The following is a 23,690-nucleotide window of genomic DNA, read 5'->3' as shown; positions in this document are numbered from 1 at the left end:
TACTAAAGTCTGTACCTACATCTCATATCATGGGCATACAGAAAGTTGGTGGGCTATGGAGGTTATACATTACACATCAGGACTATAGAATTGCACTGATAGCAAGTGGTTTGAACATTCGTAATGCATGCATAGCAGTGTATGATTCTAACCCATTTCTAGCGGGTGGAAATGAGAACCTTCTTAGACTAACTGTGAAAGTCATTCCTCTGTCTGTAGACAATTCAGTGATTGTAGATGAACTTGAGAAACGAAAATACAAGGTGTCGGGAAAGGTTACGTTCCCAAAGTTGAGGGTAGATGGCTAACTAACAAACTGCCTAACGGGCGACAGAGTCATCTATATAGAAAAACCAGCACAACCTACCCCGAGAATCTTGTATTTCGGAAATTTTGGTGGAAAGGCGTTTCATGGAAACCAAGTCATCAAAGATCAAATCACATGTTCAAACTGTCTTAATAAGGGACATCATCGTTCAACATGCACAAACCAGATCGTATGTCGCGTGCAAGAGGGAAGGGCACTTAAAGAGAGAAATGCCAGTATTTGCAGTAAACACTGATTTCATGAGAAAGTCTGTAAAACCAGGCTTAATTGTCAGTATATCATCGAGGATCTAGATCTGGTACAGTTAAATAAACTGACCTTTGTGAAATCTTGAAATCTACGCTGAAAAATATTCACACTGAAGATCACCAACACAGATAGGCACACGTGGGACAGTGTATTATTATTGCTGAAATAAAGACCCGACGGGAGTGACCGAATCCGCGCTTATTTTGCTTATTTCTCAGCAATTACACAATTTCTTCCAGAATCCTTTGGCACATATTTTTTGTTCATACAAACAGACACTTGGGTGGTCATTATTAGATTCTGTAAAAAGTCATTTTGAGATCGTTACCAAAACTGGAATTTATCTTTAAAACGAGATTGTCCGAACCCCTGATTAACAAGCGAAGAAGGCCGAGAGGAGCCGATCGGTAAACAAGGATCACCCGAGTTGCCGAAGTCTAGATCTTAACTTGCAGCGAAGAAACCAGCTAAGAAAAGAAAACTAAAGGAGAAGAAATCAAAGAAAAAGTGAGGAAAAATCTTATTGGTGTCTCACCGTAATTTTCTTTTATCATGTCAACGTGTCATCTTTTTAGCGTTAATGTGAGGGGATTGCGCAACAAAACCAAGCGCAACATCTTCTTCAAATGGTGTCAAAACCAAAAAGCTGACCTCGTTTTAGCCCAAGAAACGTATTGGTCTACGGAGATCGAACCAGTCATTAATAGTGAATGGAAAGGCCAGGTTTTTTATTCTCATGGAAGCAATAGTGCAAGAGGTGTCGCAGTTAGAGCAAACGAAAATATGAATATCAACATGACTATAAAGACAGTAGCTGTATAGATAACACTGGAAGACTATTAGTGATAAAATTGTTCGATTAATTTGCATGCTCCACCGGAGAAAAAGAACAAATATTCTTTTTTTTAGGAAACTTCGAAAAACAATTGATCGTATCCAAAAAGAAGACAAGGATTGTTATCTAATTTTGGGAGGCGATTGGAATTCTGTAGATCCACAAAAAGATACAAAAGGATCAAAAGGCTTTTATTATAAAACTCCACACAATCTTAAAACTTTGATGAAAAATAAAGGGTTCGTAGATGTCTGGAGAAAATTTAACAAAGATGTAAGACAATTCACTTGGAGAAATATGAATATGGATTTTGCATCCAGATTAGACTATTGGATAATAAGCAAGGACATGTTGGGAAAAGATGTTTCTACAGACATTAGACCCGTTATTAAGGGAGAAAATAATGCAATCTCTTTGAAATTAAGATTGAGCGATATAATTAAAGGTCCAGGATATTGGAAACTAAGTACTTCCTACCTTAGTGACAACAACTTAAAGACAGGAATTAGAAATGTTATATCAAAATGTCTCAGTGATAATGAAAATACCTCTACGATGAAATTAGAGATTTTGAAGATTAAATGTAGAGAATTTGCTCAGAAATTCAGCAAACGAAAAAGGAAAACAAAATGTGAAAAAGAACTTTTGGAAATTGAGTTAGCCAAATGTGAATGTGATTTAGACAATCGAAATAATGATATATCAAAAGAAAAATACATTGAGGTTATAGAAAGGTTAGAGAAGTTATACATAAATGAATGTAAAGGTGCCGCAATAAGGTCACGGATCAGATGGATGGAAGAAGGGGAAAAAGTACAAATTGTTTTTTATCCCTTGAGAAAAAAAAATGGGGAAAATAAGCTTATTACTCAACTAAGAGTGAATGGGAAGATACATGTAGTTACTAAGCAACAACATGTCTTAAGAGAGGTTAAACTGTATTATGAAGATCTGTATAAGAGAAATCATATTATGAATGAATATGTATTTTGTATTATGGTATGAATAATAAGGTGCGTGAATGGTTTATGCAAGTGGTTTGATATTAATAAGATGTATATTCATCCACAGAAAACCATGGTCATGCCTTTCGGCACTAAAAGAAAGCTAGATAATCACCAATTCAAGATCAAATTATACGATAACTACTTGCAGTGTGTTGATAAAATGAAATATCTTGGGGTTATACTCGACTCGCAACTGACCTGGTCTGACCATGTAAGATATATATGTAATAAAATATCACGTACAATTGGATGTATTCGCCGCATAAAGCAATTAATACCCCATAAAACTCTTGTAACCTTATATTTTGCTTTAATTTTACCACATATTGATTATTGCTGCACTGCATGGGGAAGTTGTTCAAAAACAAATCTTTCCAAACTACAAAAATTACAAAATAGATATGCAAGATTAATATTAAATAAGGATTATAACACACCGCCGTGTACACTTCTTACAACCCTAAATTGGCAATCCGTTGAACAAAGACTTAAATATCACTACTGTTTATTAGTATTTAAAATAATTAATGTAAAAGCCCCTAACTATTTAAAATCGCTTATTACTTATCGCACCTTTAAATATTGTACCCGCTATGCACTAAATTCTCTCCTCGACATTCCATTCCCCAAAACTGAATTCAAAAGAAAGTCATTCTCTTATAAAGCAAGCTCCCTATTTAATAAACTCCCATTTTCAGTTCAATCCACAAATTCTATAAATTCTTTTAAACGAGGTTACCTATTGGCCAAACATTTATTATAACAAAGTATCTTCTAGTATTCTTTCCTTTTTTGTTTATTTGTTTTATTTTTTATGTTTATTTTATAGATTATAACTTTTTATATTGATTTTCACTTGTATTTATATATATTATCATGTTTATGTTCTATTTTATGTTTGTAAAGGGGGAGGGTTTCGTTGTAAAGCAGTTTTATAACTGAACCGAACTACCCTCCACCTTATTTTATCATTTGTTATAAATAAAACATGAATAAATAAATAAATAAATATTTTATTTATTTAATCACGGTTAAAAAGCCTGCTTTCAGCTAGAAGCTGCTTTCCAGCAAGGCCGAGGACAAAAGATAATAACAAATAATATCAACATAAAACAAGCATACAAAAATAAGAACGAAAAACAAAATAAATCAAAGCATGGGTAAAATACAATTGGCAAAAGTAAAATTGGAGTAAACAAAAATGAAAAATAAATATACAAAATAATATACAAAGTTATGTCAAAATTAAACATAAAAAATGAAGGTATATAATGCGGTATCATCAATGGTGATCGGTTTGGGGGATTAAATTAAGAAAGTGATATGAGACGTGCAAATGTAGTCGGGTTTCTTTCTAACCGGGTTGTTGCGGGTAGGTTATTGAATAATTTAGAAGCTGAATAAAGGGGACTGTTTTATAGATAATTAGAATGAGGCTTCGGTAATTGAAATTGTCTGTATATGTTTCTTAGAAGGTATTCTCGTGATTTAAGTGTGATTCGACTACAAACCTGACAAAGAACAGATGGAGCTAGATTATTGATCAATTTAAAAATGGTAAAAATTGACTGATTGTTCCATCTCTTGTTGAGTTGATCAACCTTTAAAATGACATATATATCATGGACCTATGAAGAGATGGACTATCAACGCGAGCATTTCTTTGGTCCAATGATAGTCACCGTCGCTTAGTTATGCACATCTTAATGAGAACATACAGGTGTTGTAACAATAGCAATTACCATGACTACCAAGGCGTATCTGATTACCTAAAGACGGAACAGTTACCCGGTCTTGATTTTTGTTGGCTGATACCCTGTTTTAGCATGAGCCTTTCAGTCAACATGCTTCATATTTGGAGCGGCAAACTTGAGAAGCAGACGATCTTTATGATATAAAATATGATATCATTTGATCCGCTAACTACCGCTCACACATGAGGACCTTAATAACATTGAGAGATACACGATCTATATATGTTATGTACCACGTATATCTGGAATATTATGGAGAAACTTGGGAAAATTAAATTTTAAATGGTAAACAATCAATCACAATATTGCCTCTATATTAAGATATGCAGACATTTTCCCCAAATAAAACATATGGAACTAAAATTACCAAAGGTAAAAAAGAACTGCACATCGATTTGCCATGATTTAAGTGATTTGTTGTCTATTGCGCATATAATTTGTGAAATATAAATGTCCAGTCACGAACTGCTTCCGTCCCTTCTCACGGTGACGATCATGGAACCAAAGAAGACTAGTATGAAGAGAATGTTATTCAGAGGACAATTACAGTCACCTGTTAGTGAATTCATTAAAGGAGAATGAAACTCTTGGAGCAAGTTAGCTTTTGTGAAAGCAGAAAAATCAGAGAATAAGATCAACAAAATTTTGAGTAAAATAGGACTAGCAATAGAAGAGTTATGAGCATTTGAATGTCGAGATCACTACTGCTATGGAGATCCTCCCATTGGCAATGCGACCAAGATCTATGATGTCACAGATAAACAACTCTCCCCTTTTGGACACTGAAAATATACCCCAAAACATCTCTTTTTGCTCATTCTAATCATATGACAAACGATTCATCAATGATATAATGTTGTGAAACCTCTGTACTTGTCCTCTCATAAAGAGAACACCTCACCTTGTGATAGACTCTATAAAAGTGAAAATATAAGTGAAATAAGTACTAAAGTAATGAGGGAGTTGTACGTGTGTGACATCACAGATCTTGGTCGCATTGCCAATGGGAGGAACTACATGGCATTAGTGATATCAATATTCAAATGCTCATAACTTTCTTATTATTCATTCAATCTTCCTCAAACTTTCAACAATATGTTTCTTTGATTTTTCTCTTTGATATGGATACAGCTGGTTTCAAGGGTTTCATTCTCCTTTAAGTAAGCGATGAATGTCCATCTCTTCATAGGTCCATGTATATATTCACTGTACTAAATCTACTGTTTACTTCTTTAGTGTTCTCACAAGATGTGAAAAGGCTTAGTCAAGGTGAAATAAATAAATGTGAAGGCTTAATGAATATGGCAGAATGCAAAAAGGCTGCCTATCGAATTTTATCAAGTTTTTTGGGACGAAATAGGCGAGTTGTTAATTAATGCATTCAATGAATATTTCAGTAATGGACATATGTCGCCTTCACAACGAAAAGGTCTCATAACTTTGATTTTAAAAAAAGAAGGAAACAGTGACGATTTAAAGAACTAGAGACTAGTAACACTACTCAATTGCGATTATAAAATAATTGCAACAGTTCTAGCATAAAGATTACAAAATATTTTAACGAGTATTATTATGGAAACACAAGTAGGATATATTAAAGGACGTTTAGGAGGTTTCAATGTAAAAATTGTTAAAGATATGATAGATTACATGCATGAAAAAAATCGTTGAAGGTGCGGTCATGATGGTTGATTTCACCAAAGCATTTGATTGTATTGATATATCTTTTATAATGAAATGCTTAGACAAGTTGAATTTTGGCGATGAATTTCGCAATTGGATCTGTGTCCTTTACAATCAAATAGTAAGTTCAGTAATTTTAAATGGCAGGATAACAGAAGAGTTTCAAGTGCAAAGAAGAATGCGGCAGGGCTGTCCTCTTTCGGTACTCCTGTTTGTGATTGCAGCTGAATTTTTTGCAAACAAAATACGTAAAAATGATACTATAAGAGGTTTTTGTTTTGATGAAACCAATCATGCCAATGGTCACTTTGAGTTAAAGGTATTACAGTATGCAGATGAAACTACTTTTTTTGTTGGAGACGATAGCTCATTAGAAATTATTTTAACTGAATTAGAAGATTTTGGTAGGGTAGCCGGTCCTAAAATTAACAAAGAAAAACCTGCACTCTTATGGAAAGGTAAGAAAAAAAATCGATGGGTGATGCAAGGCATTGACCTGACATGGGCAGAAACCCCGGTAAAATATTTGGGCTTTTTTATCTCTAATAATGAGCAAATTGCTAACAATGCAAATTGGGAAAATAAGTTAGAGAAAATGCAATGTCTCCTAGATAATTGGCGTAAAAGAAATTTGACATATTTGGTAGAGTGACGATTGTGAAATGCTTGGCACTAAGCCAATTAGTCCATTTGCTTATGTTTGATTCAGTTCCATCTATAATTATTAAGAAACTATATAGAATGTTTTCAAATTTCTTTGAAACTCACGAATGGAAAAGGTTAGAAGATGTGATGTGATGTTATCAAAGATTACACACAAGGTGGTCTGAAAATGGATGATATAGAAAATAAATTAGTCAGTTTCAAATTAAGGTGGTTATTTAGGAAGGTTAACAAATGAGGTAAATTCTATGTGGAAAACACTTGGAAATTAATGGTTTTAGCGTTTTGGAACTCTTGATCTAATCTTGAATAGCGACTTTCGGGTTCACAATGTTACCCAATTGTTTGATAAGAAAATACCTCCATTTTATGTTGAAATAAATTGAGCTTGGAGTCTGATTGATAAAGAAATATTATTCAGAAAAGAACATGAGGTAGAAAATATTTTAGGGTTTAATCATTATATTGTTTTTAATAAATCACCACTATTTTTCAAGGATTGGTACAATAGCAGAATAATATACTTGGAAGAAATTTTGAATGTTGATGGAGGCTTTAAAGATGTATCCGAAATTTCATCTTTGTTGAAATCTAAAAATAGTAAAAGATCTTTCATTTTTTATTATTCAAAACTGAGGCAAGCTATACCAAAAATTTGGCTCTCAAAATCTTTTATTAAGAACCTACAAAGATCTGCGCATCTTGATATACCCAAACTAAAAATAGGTAACTCAGTAAAATGTCTGGACCACGTACCTTCAAGATACTTTTACAATTATATTATACGTCATGAAGGCTCAAATTTACGTTTTTGTTTCTTTTGGGAATTTTTTTTCTCCAAAAATGAGTAGTCTGGAATATTTGTTTCGAGAGAAACTTGTTAAACAGTAAAAGAGAACAAGCTTAGATCATTTAATTTCAAAATACTATATAATTTATTGCCTGAAAAAAGGAAGTTTATGTAAATGGCGTATAAGTGAAGATGCTTATTGTAATAGATGCCATGTAGAAGAAGACATAACACATGCTTTGATCACTTGTAAATTGAATCAAAATTGTTGGTCATATATAATTTGGCTGATTAAAAAAGCCTTCAATAAACACGTTATTATCGATGTCGATCTTTTGATAGAAAAATAACGAGCACAAAGAACTAGATGATACCATTAATATAGCTTTTTGGACTGTGTATAAATCAATTTTGTTACGTAATTACAGGAAAGTAGACAATAGACCATCAAATCTAACGTTTTTATTTAAATCAGAATTGCGTAGGAGACTAGATATGAATAAAAACTGTACTGGTAAATCTCTGTATCGTCTTCCGTATGTATTATTTGATTATGTTTAATGTATTTTGATGTAAATGTGAAATGTATATACAGATGATTAAATAAATGCTATTGAAAGAAAAAAATATGTTTAATCTTATGTTTATGTAGGCCTCATCGTATGATAGTGTATGTGTTTCATGTACAGTATGTATTGTCTATTGTCTATGTACGCCCTGCCAACTATATGTGCCAGCATGGGCTGAAAGTTAAATTTCTTTCTACAAATATGGTAACCGTGGTAACCGCTGGACTTTATCCTTGTAATTTGATTGAGAAACAATTAATCACTAGGTATATGGTCTACAATTATCTTATGATTCCATTGCATTTACGATGTATGTTTATTTTCTTTTTTAATTCAGACTGAAATATGTTTCGTGACTCTGGGAGATTGGACAGAGTCATCTACGTGCATACTATAGCTTTAATCTGTTTTAAAAATGTGCATGGTCACTAAATACTTTTAATGAATCCCTGATATTTTGAAACCGAAAATTCTAACCTGTGATTTTCCTTTTCGTATCTCTTATTAGAATAAAACCTGGAGATGGATAGCCAAGAAAAAGTCTGTCGATCTTACGAGTCTGATGTTCGCTGCAGATGTTGCCGTATAATCATACCAATAGGGGAAGAGACAGAATGTTCCAGATGTATGGAAGAGCACAACAGGTATTTCACTCTAACCATGGATTCTTCTAAGATTCCGTGTTCAGGGAATAATCTTCGTCTTCTTTGGAGTTCTACTCCATGGAGCTATAATAGCTCCATGCTTCTTCCGTCGCCAATCTTTCTGTCTTTATTATGTTACCTCACCCCTCGTAGATTAAGACAGTTGTTTACATAAATTGATATGTTCAGTTCTTTTTCTTGTGTTATTGTGGGCTATAAACAATATGATTATTAGTGTCCCTTTTCTGGTTATTTGTTTGTGGTTTGTTTTATTTGTGAATTACTGTATGAACCTGACTGGTATTTTAGTATTATATTTTATTGCCTTAATTTTGATATTATATTGAAAATATGTTGTTAAACGATTGATAAAAACCACGTGAAGGGAGGAAATTATAATTACTAAAAAAGGTTTCACTGCTGTGCTTTAAAAAAAAATGACTCGTTTACATGATTTATATAATTTTCTTTTGAAAAATGTATGGAATGGGAAATAATATTTCTTGGAATTAAAAATTTATCAACTTGTCTTGATATATATTTACATCATTATTCACAAGTCATACGGAATCAATTTTGAAGAAAGTAAGGAAGAATAATAATGGCTCTGCCAATCATTTTAATTTCTAATAGGAAACTATTGCAGATCATCGGGGATGATCATCACCTACTGTCAGTGGGACTGTTAGACTGTCTTCCATATCCAGGAGCATTAATGTGGTTTATTATCCTAGCACGCTCCATCACCGGTGAAATCACAGTATCCCAGCCCTTCTTAACCAGTCAATACGGGTACATGCTCTGCGTGGAGCTAGTTGCTTTCAACTCTCCCGGGGACCGTCGCATCTTCCTGCGTCCAATCATTCTGAAGGGGCCATATGATGCAGTGAACTCATGGCCATTCAGGGAGTCAATCACTTTTAAGATCATCAACCGCAGTAACCCAAGTGAGGTAATGATAAAACAATAGGGACGTGATTTTCGAAGTATGACTAGTCATGCTGGTAATTGTGCCTTTCTCGGGTCTTAAGGCGCCCCATTTCCTGTCCGTGTTTACGTTCGCATAAGTGGATTGGTGAGATACGTCTGCTCTTCATGAATTCCTAATATCAGTCCTTAAAATTTCCCTTTTTCTGATCTGATTATCAAAATTTTTCAGCTTGCGCTTCGCGCTCGCATCATTTGGTTATTGAAATACGTATGGTCTTCGTGTATTCCTACGAACAAGCCTTAGAATGCCCCTCTTCAGGTCTGAATTTCCTACGCGCTCGCAATATTTGATTAGTATGATGCGTACGATAATCATGATTACAATGACTACAAAAAGTGCTTCATATATTTAGATGTAATTCTAACGAAATCAGCAAGCGCTTGGCACTCGCATTAGATGACTGTGGTGAGATATGTGTACTCTTAATAGATTCCTACAAATATAGTTCTTAAAATATCCCTGTTTGGGGTCAATAATATATATACAAAAATTTCAGGTCGCGCTTCGCGCTCGCATCATTTGGTTAGTAAAATACGTATGGTCTTCGTGAATTCCTACAAAAAGTCTTAAAATGTCCCTCTTCGGGTCTGAATTTCCTAACTTTTTAGCTCGCGCTCGCAATATTTGATTAGTGAGATGCGTATGTTAATCATGATTACAATGACTACAAGTGCTTCATTTGTTTAGATGTAATTCTAACAAAATCAGCAAGCGCTTGGCACTCGCATTAGATGACTATGGTGAAATATGTATACTCTTAATGGATTCCTTAAATATATAGTCCTTGAAATGTCCCTGTTTGGGGTCAATATATACAAGAATTTCAGCTCGCGCTTCGCGCTCTTATTATATGTTTAGCCAGACAGGTACGTATCATGATCACACAAATTTGCTTATAATGTCCACTTTTAGGTCTGAATATAACAAAATTTCAGCTCGCACTTCGCACTCGCATTATGTGATCAGTGAGATACATATCCGTTTAATGGCACTGTCCTTAAAATGTCTCTATAAGGTCAGTATACCTGGCAAGTGAGCGCGCTTCGCGCGCTCACTAAGTGGTTCATTTTTTTTGCTGGTGCTCCCCCCCCCCATGCCGTGACCCACGGTACGCCACTGGTAGGGTCCATGGTTAAACGTTTTATGAAGACTCTTCGACCTTATACCCCCATCTTACTAGATGGCGATTCCACTGCGATCGTCAAAAAATCGACAAAGCGTGGTATAACGTAGCTTGATCGTGCCTTGATCTTTTCAATCTTTTCCGTCGTACCTTGATCTTTTCTGAAACGGCAAGGATCGCCACCATCTTCCTGGTCGCCACAAAATTTTGAACATGTTCAAAACTTACGTAGCGAGATCGCGGAGGTGCTAAAGCGCATCACAATCGAGTCATGAGCGTATTACAAACGACATATTCGTAGCTGTAACGGAACTCCAACGCATAAAGCGTAGTATAAGCGCATTAAAAGCGGCACCGATCGCCCGTGGTTTTCAGGCCCGTTCCCAAGACAATTCTGCTACGCTGCTTCCGTCTACAAGACGACTGCCTTGCGCTCGACACGCTTCACACAGCTTCCACCACGACGCTTTCTTCTTTGGGTGGCATGTGGCACATAGTCTGCAGGCACAGACCCTGATTGGAACTTTGATCAATAAGTGTGCCTCCACGCAAAGACTAGCACATACAAAACTTGCTGTTCCAGCCTTCAGTACACAAGGCATGAGTAGGCTGCACATTCAGACCCTTAACTCGAGTGAAGGGTTTGCCCAGCAGACTATGTGGCACACGTTCTCAGCCCGCTACACGCGTTCGCGTTGCGCTTTTGCTGCGCCCCTGATGACTGGGCAGCGATTGTGCAACAACCGTTCGCGCTGCTATAAAACGCCGTGCCGATGGTGGCGGATTATCATATTTGCAACAGATTACGAGGCGATACCACGACTTTTTCAAACATACCTCCCAGAAAAAGGACCAGAAAGGGAAAGCTGCCCAAGCTACCCCTCTTATAGGCCGGCGGTCGAAGAGGAATATCAAGGGGTTATGGTGGTGGTAGAGGAGGAGGAGCAGGAAGAGGAGGAGGAGGGGGTATGAAAATCTTACTGCTTAACCAGCTGGAAAGAGAAAAAAGACGCTCACATGTCTTGATGACGAAATGGGTTACCTCTGCAGAAATATATAAATTGATTATGTTTTAAAAATAGATTGAATTCTTACCACAGTGACAGTAGACAATATCAAATTGTGTTAATGATTCGATCACTAATGTATTGATTGGGAAGGGCAATCGTTAGGGAGATTCTGGCATTGTGCCCCCTCCCCCTCGTTTTTTATGAGTGCTCTCAGATCAGTATATAGACTACTTCTTGTCAGCAAATTTGAAAGGAATTTACCAAATATTTTTGAGTGACAAACTTTTGTTGAAACAAATAAACAGAAAATCAAAGATTTTTATGCTCTTTTATGAAATTCTGGATGCATCCCTCATCTTAACTATTAGGCTCATCGACATCTTTTGAATGAAATTTTAATAAATATTGTATATTATGACTTAGGTGACAGCCAGGATCGGACCCTGTATCTTTTTGGCCTCCTCCTTCTCCTGTCCTCGCATTTAACTTTTAACTGATGTTCTTGTAGAATGCTAAGATGTATAAGTCCAACCAAATTCTGGACATCCATGTTGGTCGGAGGTTGGCAATCGACTGAAAAATGTGTCATGTGCCGCGATTAATATGCCGATTGCTTGAAATCGTTTCAAGAGCCCATCATGAACGTAACATAATCGCTCCATTCGTAGCACCACCGTACCGAGGTCCTAATTGGCGTATGAGCCTCGTTGTACGATCGCTTTGATCGCAGAAGCAGTGAATCACATCTGCCTCGAATCGTCGCAAGAAAGTGGCATCGTCGTACTTTCAGCGTATTACCATCGCCTTCAGCGCAGGTCGGTTCAGTGGCGTAACAGGCGGGGGGGCAGGGGGGGCAAGTTGCCCCCCTGGCGGATTTCACCGGGAAAATAAAAGAAAAACGGGAAAAAGAAAAAAAGGAGGGAGAAAGAAAGGGAAAGGGGAAGGAAAGGGGAAAAGGAAAGGGAAAGTGAAAAGAAAACGGACAAAAAACTTTTTTTTAATGGAAAAGGAAGGAAAGCGGGAAATTTTACGAAAGAAGAACATTTGAGAAAGAACAAATCATTCCGAAATAGGCATATGTAATGCAATAGCACGGTGGGAAATAAATTAAAAGATGACAAAATGGCAAACAATAGCGGGAAACGAAGGTAGAGAGTAATTAGTCAAAAGCTAAATTGGAAAACAAAGAAAAGGGACCCAAAAAAATGAAAACACGACCGGGCTGCCGATGATTGAAATTAAAGAGCGGGAAGAAAGTTGGACTGCATACAACATTGTGCAATATAAGCTTGCTAAATTTTATGTAAATAAGCTACCGGGGCTTTGCCCCAGACCCAACGCAGTAGGGGCTCTTCATTTATAACCTTCAAATAACTCTATAACGCCCCCCGTTCAATCACGTTCAATCACTGGCATACAGGCGGGGGGGGGGGGGGGTCTTGGTTCCACACCCAAGAGAAAATAAAAGAAATTATAGGAGACAACGTATAATGAAATGAATGGAAACAATGAAATGTGTTATTTGCTTAATATAATGGAATAATCTATCACATAATTAGAATTTAATTTCAATAGGCAATTTTTTTTCCAGCTTTTTAGCACATGTGCTATACTGCGCCCCTGTTTTTTTCTTTTTATACTATTCACGATACTGCCACAAAGAATCCTGTTCACAGTGGCGTACAGACCACAGAAAATGAATCTAAAGAGAGAAGAGTGAAATATATTAATTTCTGGATATCATGTCAAAATTTATCACAAAATTTGATTTTTGTATTAAAAAGGTCAAAAATTTTGCTCGCTCGCTTCGCTCGCTCGCAACTTTTTTTCTGCCCGATACGCAATGTCTGGCCTTCTCAAAATAGTCGCCTCATTTCACTATTACGCCTGTTCATACCATGATATGACCGGGAAATGTTTGGCTCTTGCCCCCCCTGGCCACCGACCCCTGTTACGCCGCTGGGTCGGTTGCATAGAAGTTGCAGTGCAATCGTCTCGCAGGCTAAAAATAGAATTCGAGGAAGACTCTGCTACGATTTGCGGGATTTACACAGATCGACATGATCGCCACGATCGCCTTCCTAGTGAGATGGGGGTATTAGTGACTTTCCTTTTAGAAGTCAAATATAATTAGTTACTGATATTTTCGCATCTGAATTTATTTGAATATATATTGTCCTTTTAGGAAATTCCTTTCACATCGGGTTTACAAAATTGCAAACACACGTATGCGCACAGACAGAGTGAAATAGACTTACAATACCGTTGGGAGTACATACAAAAATGCCGTTTACGTTATTTTTAATATAAGTGCATTATTGCAAATAATATTATGAACATAAATTAATTTTTCAATTATTCAAATATTAATTGGTTTGTGATTCTATCTCCAGCACAAATACTAAGACTTGGGTGGAACGAGTATTGGAAAGTAAATTCGGGGGGGGGGGTGGCTATTCGAATATATGGGGCTCTGGAACTGAATATTGGTCTTTTTAATGGGGTCTCCGAGTGCAGAACGGCCCTTGAATCAACGATTGCTAAAAAAAATGCATTGCTCTGGATCCGACCACATCAAAAACGGATGAGTAGATGAGGGAACGAGAAACCACAATTTGAGGGTCTCCATGGTCTCTGGAACCGTGAAAATAGAAATTTCTATGGCTTTCTAAATTGGCGATGCTCTGGAACGGAAATTTAGGCTGAAAAGGGGGGTCTCGACCGCGGCACATACGGATATATTATCTATGCTAAGTAGCCCCCCCCCCCCTCGGGTAAATTAAGTGCGGATTATTAGAAAAAGGGAGTTTAATACCATTTCATTGTAAGAAACATTACCCCCCCCCCTTCCCGAGCCTATATGATAACTGTATTATTAAACACATATTGAGAATTGCCTAAATCGTGCTCTGTTAGTACAGGAGACACAGAGGCGGACACCAGACCTATTATAATATACAATGCGTATAAAAAAAACCGGGACAGTTTTAAAAGGTATATCAAAATTTTGTTTCAAATTATGATGTATATATTTTTATGTTGATAGATGCTCTGAAGTCTTATCTTTTAAATGCCATTAAAAAAATAGTTTCGTTGATGATTGAGTGGACACGAAACGTTTTAGTCAGGGTAAAAAAAAAAGGTTTGCGCCAATAATGGCAGAAATTGAGAAAATATTGATCATCAGACTTCTTGCTAGTTTTTGTTAAACTTGCTCTCATTTTGTTATTTCTCCATCAATTATGTTCATACTTGGTAAATATGATCCTTGTACTACCACTGTGTTCATAAGGATGATGATGCCATAGTTCATCTGTGGGTCAAAAGGTCAAATGATATGTGGTCATGTCCATCCTGTCTTGAAGTTTTTGTTCAACATGCTCTTATTTCTTATTTCTGCACCAATTATATTCATATTTGGTAGGCCTACATAATTATGATACTTGAGCACTAACGCATGTGTATCCATGAGTATTATGGTGGTCAAAGGTCATCTAGGGGTCAAAAGATTATATTGCACAATTTATTCATGGCAAAATCAGTTGAGGCTCATGATTTGCAAACTACTTTGTTTCATTTGAATATGTTATCTTTAATAGCATGTAATATTCTTTCAGTAAGAAAAAACTCTTTTGTCAACCCAATCAAGGAAATTTCCATTATCAATGGGGAATGCTTGTGATTTATTCATATACTTTTATTATGTGCAACGACGGTATGATGCCTTTGAAAGACATTAATCCTATTGTCAAGGGGACATTGATTCCTTGAACAAGTTGAATTGAGTGCTTGACAGGAAAAATATTAATTCTAAGCTTTTCAGCACACAATGAAAGAATTTGATTAAATTACAAGCTCTCCCATTGATAATGCCAATCACTTTGCTTGGGTTGACATTTTTTTTTAACTATGAAGAAATATTAAATGCGAAAAGATTACGCATTTAATAAATTAACAACAAAACAATTTACGTGAATTAATAGATTTGGATAGAAATGGATTTTGACAGCATTATTCGAAAATTATGGCAAATATACTGGAAAGATTGAAATTAAGTGTGCTGATTAGCAAGAAGTCTGATGATCAATAGTTTCTCCTTTTCTGCCATTTGGCGCAAGCCTTTTTTTAACCCCTGACAAAAATGTTCCTTGTTCGCTCAAGCATGAACGGAACTTTTCATTTTTGTCTCGCCTGCATAGCGGAGCGAGACATAGGTATCACTATTTCCGGCGTCGGCGTCGGTGTCGGCGTCGTCGTCGTCGTCAACAATTGTGTTGTACACCCAATAACTTTCTATAGCTTCGAGGTGGGATCACCAAATTCATACCAGAGGTCCATCTCTTGAAGGCACAGGTCAAGTTCGAATATGAGTCAAATAGGAATAAGGTCAAAGGTCAAAGGTCAATGAACTTTCCATGACTGGCACTGTGCTGTGTTGTACACATAATAACTTTGTACACCCAATAACTTTCTATAGCTTCGAGGTGGGATCACCAAATTCATAACAGAGGTCCATCTCCTGAAGGCACAGGTCAAGTTCGAATATGAGTCAAATTGGAAGAAGGTCAAAGGTCAATGAACTTTCCATGACTGGCACTGTGCTGTGTTGTACACATAATAACTTTCTATATCTTCGAGGTGGGATCACCAAATTCATACCAGAGGTTCATCTCCTGAAGGCACAGGTCAAGTTCGAATATGAGTCGAATTTGAATAAGGTCAAAGGTCAATTAACTTTCCATGACTGGCACTGTGCTGTGTTGTACACATAATAACTTTCTATATCTTCGAGGTGGGATCACCAAATTCATACCAGAGGTCCATCTCCTGAAGGCACAGGTCAAGTTCGAATATGAGTCGAATTTGAATAAGGTCAAAGGTCAGAGGTCAATGAACTTTCCATGACTGGCACTGTGCTGTGTTGTACACACATTAACTTTCTATAGCTTCGAGGTGAGATCGCCAAATTCATAACAGACGTCCATCTCTTGAAGGTACAGGTCAAGTTCGAATATGAGTCGAATTTGAATAAGGTCAAAGGTCAATGAACTTTCCATGACTGGCACTGTGCTGTGTTGTACACACATTAACTTTCTATAGCTTCGAGGTGAGATCGCCAAATTCATTCAAGAGGTCCATCTCTTGAAGGTGCAGGCCAAGTTCAAATGTGAGCCGAATTTGAATAAGGTCAAAGGTCAATGAACTTTCCATGACTGGCACTGTGCTGTGCTGCACACACAATAACTTTCTATATCTTTGAGTTAGGATTGCCAAATTCATACAAGAGGTCCATCTTTTGAAGGTGCAGGTCAAGTTCAAATGTGAGTTGAATTTGATTAAGGTCAAAGGTCAATGAACTTTCCATGACTGGCACTGTGCTTTGTTGTACACATAATAACTTTTTATATCTTCGAGGTAGGATTGCCAAATTCAAACAAGAGGTCCATCTCTTGAAGGTGCAGGTCAAGTTCGAATGTGAGTTGAATTTGATTAAGGTCAAAGGTCAATGAACTTTCCATGACTGGCACTGCTGTGTTGTACACACAATAACTTTCTATAGCTTCGAGGTGGGATCGCCAAACTCGTAACAGAGGTCCATCTAAGTCATATAGCATACATGTAGTTTTGACATGCAGTCTCTTCATGACTGCAATATGCAGGCGAGACAACGCTTGGCGTTTGCCTTGTTAATGGTATTTGAAAGATAAGACTTCAGAGCATCTATTAGTAACAAAATATGGACATAATAATTTCAAACAAAATTTTGATAAACTTTTCCAAACTGTCCCGTTTTTTGATAAGCCGTAGTAGCAGTGTAGAGGGTGAGATGGATCTTTTAAGATAGCCTGGACTTTAGCCAGTAATCTGTCATTATAAATATCTTCGATTTAGGGTAATTCATGACCGATTATTTTCTGGGCAATTCCGTGGACTTTTAAGCTTTTCCTTGTTCGATTTCGTAATGTTGCTATAAAAGCATATTACATTGAACATTACAACAGACTAGATAATATACTTTTTGCTTTCTTTTGAATTGAAAGTTCAGTCAAGAGTGTTCGTGATTGTGATACCAAGGTACTTTTATTCCTTGACCTGGTCAATGGGCTTTCCATGTATTTCGAGTGGCATGTGTTCAACAATAAAATATCTTCTGAAGTCAGTAATCATTTCTTTTGTTTTTCGAAAATTTTAAAATTTAAAAGCAAAATGATGTGAGTCACACCATGTAACAAAATCTGATACTTCTGAGAAGTAGCAGTTTGCGTCCACTAAAATAAACCCAGATATTACAGTTTCATCAGCGTATTTAATGATTAAGCATTCGTTATTTGCGCAATCCCTGGTGCACTGTATATTGAGAACAAAGCTGGGGACAGAACACATCCTTGGGGTACCCCGACATTAATGGAACTGATACCTGATTTAATCTGACCTACTTTAACCCTTTGTAGTCGGTGTAGCAAAAAGTCAAGAAGTGGTTTCTTAATAAACAGAATGTGGGACTTCCATGCACTTGAAAATTCGATAAATGTCGATCTCACATATACGTTTTAACCTAATCTAAATGAGACAACGTTTTGTATAAGTGCAATAAAACTGTAACTTCTACTCCCCTGTTCGATCTAAGCGAACTGTAATTGATCTAAATGAACATCTGTTTGTTTCAGCAGATGTTTTAACATGAGTTTCTCGAAACATTTCATAATACTGCAAATTAACGCAATCGGTCTATCATCATTCATATCAACCGGGTCCTTGACTTTTGGAATAGGAAATATGGATGAAGTATCCAAAGTACCGGGATATCGAGGGCGATTTGAAATAGTCTGAAAATACCAGCGAGCTGATCTTTACATGTTTTCAAAACCTTATTCGAGAAAAAATCTAGTCCGGGTGACTTATTGACTTTTACATTACCTAACAACACCCTTACGCCATGTTCCGTCAATACATTCCTATCACTATCGCGTTCATCTGGTTGGCTGCAGTGACTACCAATCTATCTTACGCTGCGTGGAACTTTATTGTGGAAAGCGGTTCATCTACATCTGACACGTTGATAGATCTGACATCTTTCGTTGGTTTTGATTGGCTGAGAAGCGAAAGAGTCTGACTGTTACTATGGTAACTGTCGGATAAAAGATATGAGAATTATTAACCTTTCATGAAGCGCTCCCCTGATTATTTATTCATGTTTGCTAATATTATTTCCTGTTACAGAACAAGGTCCTCACCTTCCAGACAGATCAGGGAGGCATATCCAGACCCAAGAACGTGATGAGAGTTGCTGCCACCGCTGGTGTTGAATGTCCAGACATTGGTCAGCTCATGAGAGATGGTTTCATCGAGGATGATACATTGATCATCGTGTGTGAGTGCCATACATCGGATATACCAATACAGACGCGAGAAACATTGCCGATATCGTGCGATGTTACAAGTTAAAGGAGAATGAAACCCTTGAAACCAGCTGAATCCATATCAAAGAGAAAAATCAAAGAAACATATTGTTGAAAGTTTGAGGAAGATTGAATGAATAATAAGAAAGTTATGAGAATTTGAATATTGAGATCACTAGTGCCATGTAGATCCTCCCATCGGCAATGCGACCAAGATCTGTGATATCACACACGTACAACTCCCTCATTACTTTAGTACTTATTTCACTTATATTCTCACTTTTATAGAGTCTATCACAAGGTGAGGTGTTCTCTTTTATGAGATGACAAGTACAGAGGTTTCACAACATTATATCATTGATGAATCATTTGTCATATGATTAGAATGAGCAAAAAGAGATGTTTTGGGGTATATTTTCAGTGTCCAAATGGGAGAGTTGTACGTGTGTGACATCACAGATCTTGGTCGCATTGCCAATGGGAGGATCTCCATAGCATTAGTGATCTCGACATTCAAATGCTCACAACTCTTTTATTGCTAGTCCTATTTTACTCAAACTTTTGTTGATCTTATTCTTTGATTTTTCTGCTTTCACAAAAGCTAACTTGCTCCAAGAGTTTCATTCTCCTTTAAATAAATATTAATTATTTATTAATTATATCCAAAGTGGGAAGTTCGTTTTGGGGTTTATAAAAATCAAAGAAATATGCATGTTCCAAACATTGGCTAGTGATCATGTTGAAGGAGAATAAACCATCGCAATCTCTTCTTTCTCGATTTCATACTGCTTGCAAACAAACTGGTAAAGGTTCTTTCTCATTTGCAGCTTAATTCTATGAAACAATTTCACCTTTCTAATTAATAGTACTATAAGCTTTGTAAAATACTTATGCTTCAAAAATTATTTAAAATTTTTGCTTAAAACCTATCTTTTAAGACCTTATCTCGTTCATTGTAATATCTCTTGCCCATATTTAGGCTAACCCCAAGAGTTTAATTCCATAGTTTCGCTATCTGGCCATGAAAACATTTATTGTTATTGTGATTTAGTCTCGCCTACATATAGCAGAGCGAGATTATAGACGTCGCTTTTCCGACAACGGCTATACGTCGTCAATATTGACACGGTTAAGGTTTCATAACTTAGAAAGTATGTGTACTTAACCTGGTTCATGAAACCTGGACATAAGGTTAATCAGGTATCATCGAGTTTCAGGTCATTTGACCAAGGTGAAAGGTCATGTAGGGTCAAGGATTGAAATTTGAACATGTGTGGGTATTTTTAAATGTCATCATGAAAGTTTATGGACCTATCGTTCAAGAAAGTTGGACATAAAAGAAAATCAAGTATCACAGATTGTCTTGCACGAGTTTCAGGTCAGATGATTTTGGTCAAAGGTCATGAAAGGTCAATGAACTTATCAACATTAAAATCTTAACTAAACTAAATCTTGAAATGGTATCATTTACTTTGAAAGTATATGGATATATCATGGCCCTGGGAAGTGGGGGTGCAGGGGTGTTGAAGCATGCAACCCAAGATTTCCCTGGGGATGCTGTGTGTATTATTCTCCATATGCATGCACCCCCTGGAACTCTGGTGTGTGGTTAAAATGGATAAAAGTAAACAAAATGACCTTCATTTTTTAGTGAAACCATTTTTTGTTGCCTGACAAATTTGAATTTTTATTTCATGAAACTTTGACAAATGGGTAATCAAGTATCACTAATCGTTTTGCATGAGTATCAGGTCACATGACTGAGGTCAAAGGTCATTTAGGGTCAATGAACTTTTTATTATCAAATGAATAGTGTTTTGTGAATAATTAAGGCCTATTCATCTTCGTTCTTTTCAAAGTCAGCACTGATGGCGAGACTGTCAGAAGCGTATCACTTTTTATAACTATTTTTACATGATCTTTTTTTTTTAGTGCAGATAATACATATTTTCCAGTCTATATTCAGATAAGTCATTCTGGTTGTGTAAAAAAAATTACAAGATGTTTACAATGAAGATCAATTCAAATGTGGCTCAGATTTGATATGTCAATGTAAGGAAGGACTCCTATCAGAGTAATTCACGTTTAATCATGAATCCTTTTCTGAATTTGTTGTAGTAGAAATCAACTTTTTCCAACTTTACATAGACATCACATTCATATATTATTATAATAGGTCTGAAGTTGAAGTTGCAATATTCACCTTTTTTTATATATTTATCATTGTAGCTGTTTTAATCATTGTAATTATTATTTAAATTACTTTCTCTAAATTTTGTAGTCGCTTATTCTCTTTACATTGATATTTTGTAGATTACTTGTTTTAAGCTCGTCTTCCGTCGTCTCCATTATTGTACAGTATATAGTTTTGTTAATCAGGTGGGTGTTTCATAAAGCTGTTCGTAAGATACGAATGACTTTACGCACGACTGGTGATCCTTTCTTCTGCTAGTGGTATCCCTATGTAATTGAGTTATGACCTAAGAATATGTTCTAGTCGTGCGTAAAGCTGTTCAAAACTTTACGGACAGCTTTATGAAACACCCACCAGGTATTCAAACTAAGCTAGGGATTTGCCTTTCATGCAAGCTTTGCTTTTCTTGGCAAGTCCCTCTGTTCTGTTCCAGATACTGTTTATAACCAAAATAATTGCAGCTCACTTTAGTCCCTTATGTAACAAATTACAAATCAATGCAAAAAAAAAACCCTACATAATTATGTTATATTCCACACAAAAGGCAAATCCATCAACTATCATGCCATTAATGATAAATATCGAAATAAAACGAGAAAATACTGTGAAAAACATTGGCATATTGATAGACTCACAATTAACTTGGAAAGATCATGTCGGCTATATTTCAGGGAAAATATCAAGATTTACTGGAGCATTATTTATACAGAGTAAGGGACCTCCTCCTACTGAGGATCCTTGTAAATTTATATTATTCGATGATTTGCTCGCATCTTACTTATAAATATGGATAACTGTATGGGGACAATGTCATAGATACCTTTTTCCAAAGATTATTTCAACTACAAAAACAGTCCATCTGCATTATAAGAAACTCAAATTATTATGCTCACTCCGAACTACTATTCAAAAAAATTATCCCTTAGAATGACCCTTATAAGTTTCACGTAGCAGTCTTTATGTATTCTATTATACATAATCTACTTCCTCTCTCAATGAATGAATATTTGCTCTATATCTATACACAACAAAAAAAGTAAGTCCCCCCTAATTGCTGTAACTTTTGAACGGAATTATTTTGAGATATGATATTTCGTAGGTGGTTTTCTACACTCATTAAGCAACTCCTAGGGAAAGATGAGATTGATCGGTTGAGTCATGCATGAGTATTTAAAGATTGAATTAAAAATGACCATTTTTGAAGTCACAAGAGTCATTTTTTAGATTGTGCAAATACAAAGTTGGGCAAAAGTTGTTGTTAGGTGAATTTTATGGTGTTAATGCTGTTTTATATCCATCATTTAGCCACTCCACACACAATTTTGATATCGTATGTTCATGGTTGAGTAAGCACAATATTGCAGGGGCCGCAGAAGCGGGTGGGGGCCCCCACTTTTTTCCAAAAACATTTGCAAAAATTTAAAAATGATTACGATTGTGATTTTTTTGCATGGTCAGCCCCCCCCCCCCCCACACACTTTGAAAACCGTTCCGCGGCCCCTGTATTGTGACGTATCATCATAGGGGTTTTTGGTAGTATCCTCTACAACTTGTTAGGTCATATTAGAATTTGAAAATGTTGGTGGCTCCCCAGATTATAGGCCCCTCCCCCATTTTTAAATTCTGGATCCACCCCTGATTTCTCCATTAATTAAACTGATCATGAGAAATTGTTAGGAAAAGAATACATTTATGCAGTAAAAAGAGTATTCATTCCTAAGTTTTCGAATGTGCTCGCTCAACCATGAAAATGTTAAAAGTTCGGAAAGTGTGTGGTGATAGAAATGATGGATGATAAAAACAACAGCAATTAAAGTCACATTTGAAACCGAATTTGCCCCCAATATTCACCTTATTACCCTTTAAAATGAGTCTGTGACATTGAAAATACAAATTTTTCAACTTTGATGCATGCTCACTCATCCATAAATAAACAAATCGATTTCATTTTTGCGCAGAATTCTGCCCATAGGTTGATAAACATGACTGCCAAATGACATTGCTAAAGACAGCCTTGATAAAAAGTTCCACCATATTGAATAAGGAGTTACTTATTCTTAAACATATGCACCCATAATGTACACAAGTCTATGAGAGAGGAAGTCAAAATTTTAACAAATATGAAATAAGGGTTTGTTTCATGGACGGTTTTTGTTACTTCTGCCAACAGTTATTTCGTGAAACTTCGCACACGGCTTCGGAGTAACACTATCCAAAAGGCGCGCACACCAAAATAACCATTCGATACGGCCCAGAGTGGGGCCAAGGCCTTGAACTTTCTTCTCATTTGCATAATTTTCGAATATTGTGTGCTCACTGATGCATTAAACATCGGGATTTTCATAAAAATCAAATCAAATGAACCATGCAAGGAGGTTTGTGACAGATATCCATAGTTACAAATTGCATTTTTTTTTCCAATAACGTAAAAAAGAGCTATTCACATTCCA

General features: G+C 36.2%; 1 protein-coding gene across 1 annotated transcript; it reads left to right on the top strand.

Moving 5' to 3' along the window:
• The first annotated feature begins 8,392 nt into the window (after positions 1-8,392).
• Positions 8,393-19,584, top strand: LOC135156884 (TNF receptor-associated factor 1-like). Its single transcript, XM_064110662.1, has 3 exons — positions 8,393-8,522; positions 9,156-9,474; positions 18,868-19,584. The coding sequence occupies exons 1-3, from the start codon at positions 8,401-8,403 to the stop codon at positions 19,090-19,092; spliced, it is 666 nt and encodes a 221-aa protein (XP_063966732.1). The 5' UTR covers positions 8,393-8,400; the 3' UTR covers positions 19,093-19,584.
• Positions 19,585-23,690: the final 4,106 nt, after the last annotated feature.

This window comes from Lytechinus pictus, chromosome 15, assembly GCF_037042905.1.
Source record: "Lytechinus pictus isolate F3 Inbred chromosome 15, Lp3.0, whole genome shotgun sequence".
NCBI lineage: Eukaryota > Metazoa > Echinodermata > Echinoidea > Temnopleuroida > Toxopneustidae > Lytechinus > Lytechinus pictus.
This window is presented reverse-complemented; position numbering and strand designations above follow the sequence as displayed.

Coding starts and splice junctions, on each gene's coding strand:
- LOC135156884 (XM_064110662.1), top strand. CDS start 8,401: ATGGATAGCCAAGAAAAAGTCTGTCGATCTTACGAGTCTGATGTTCGC. Junction 8,523..9,155: donor TGTATGGAAGAGCACAACAG/GTATTTCACTCT, acceptor AATTTCTAATAG/GAAACTATTGCAGATCATCG. Junction 9,475..18,867: donor ACCGCAGTAACCCAAGTGAG/GTAATGATAAAA, acceptor TTCCTGTTACAG/AACAAGGTCCTCACCTTCCA.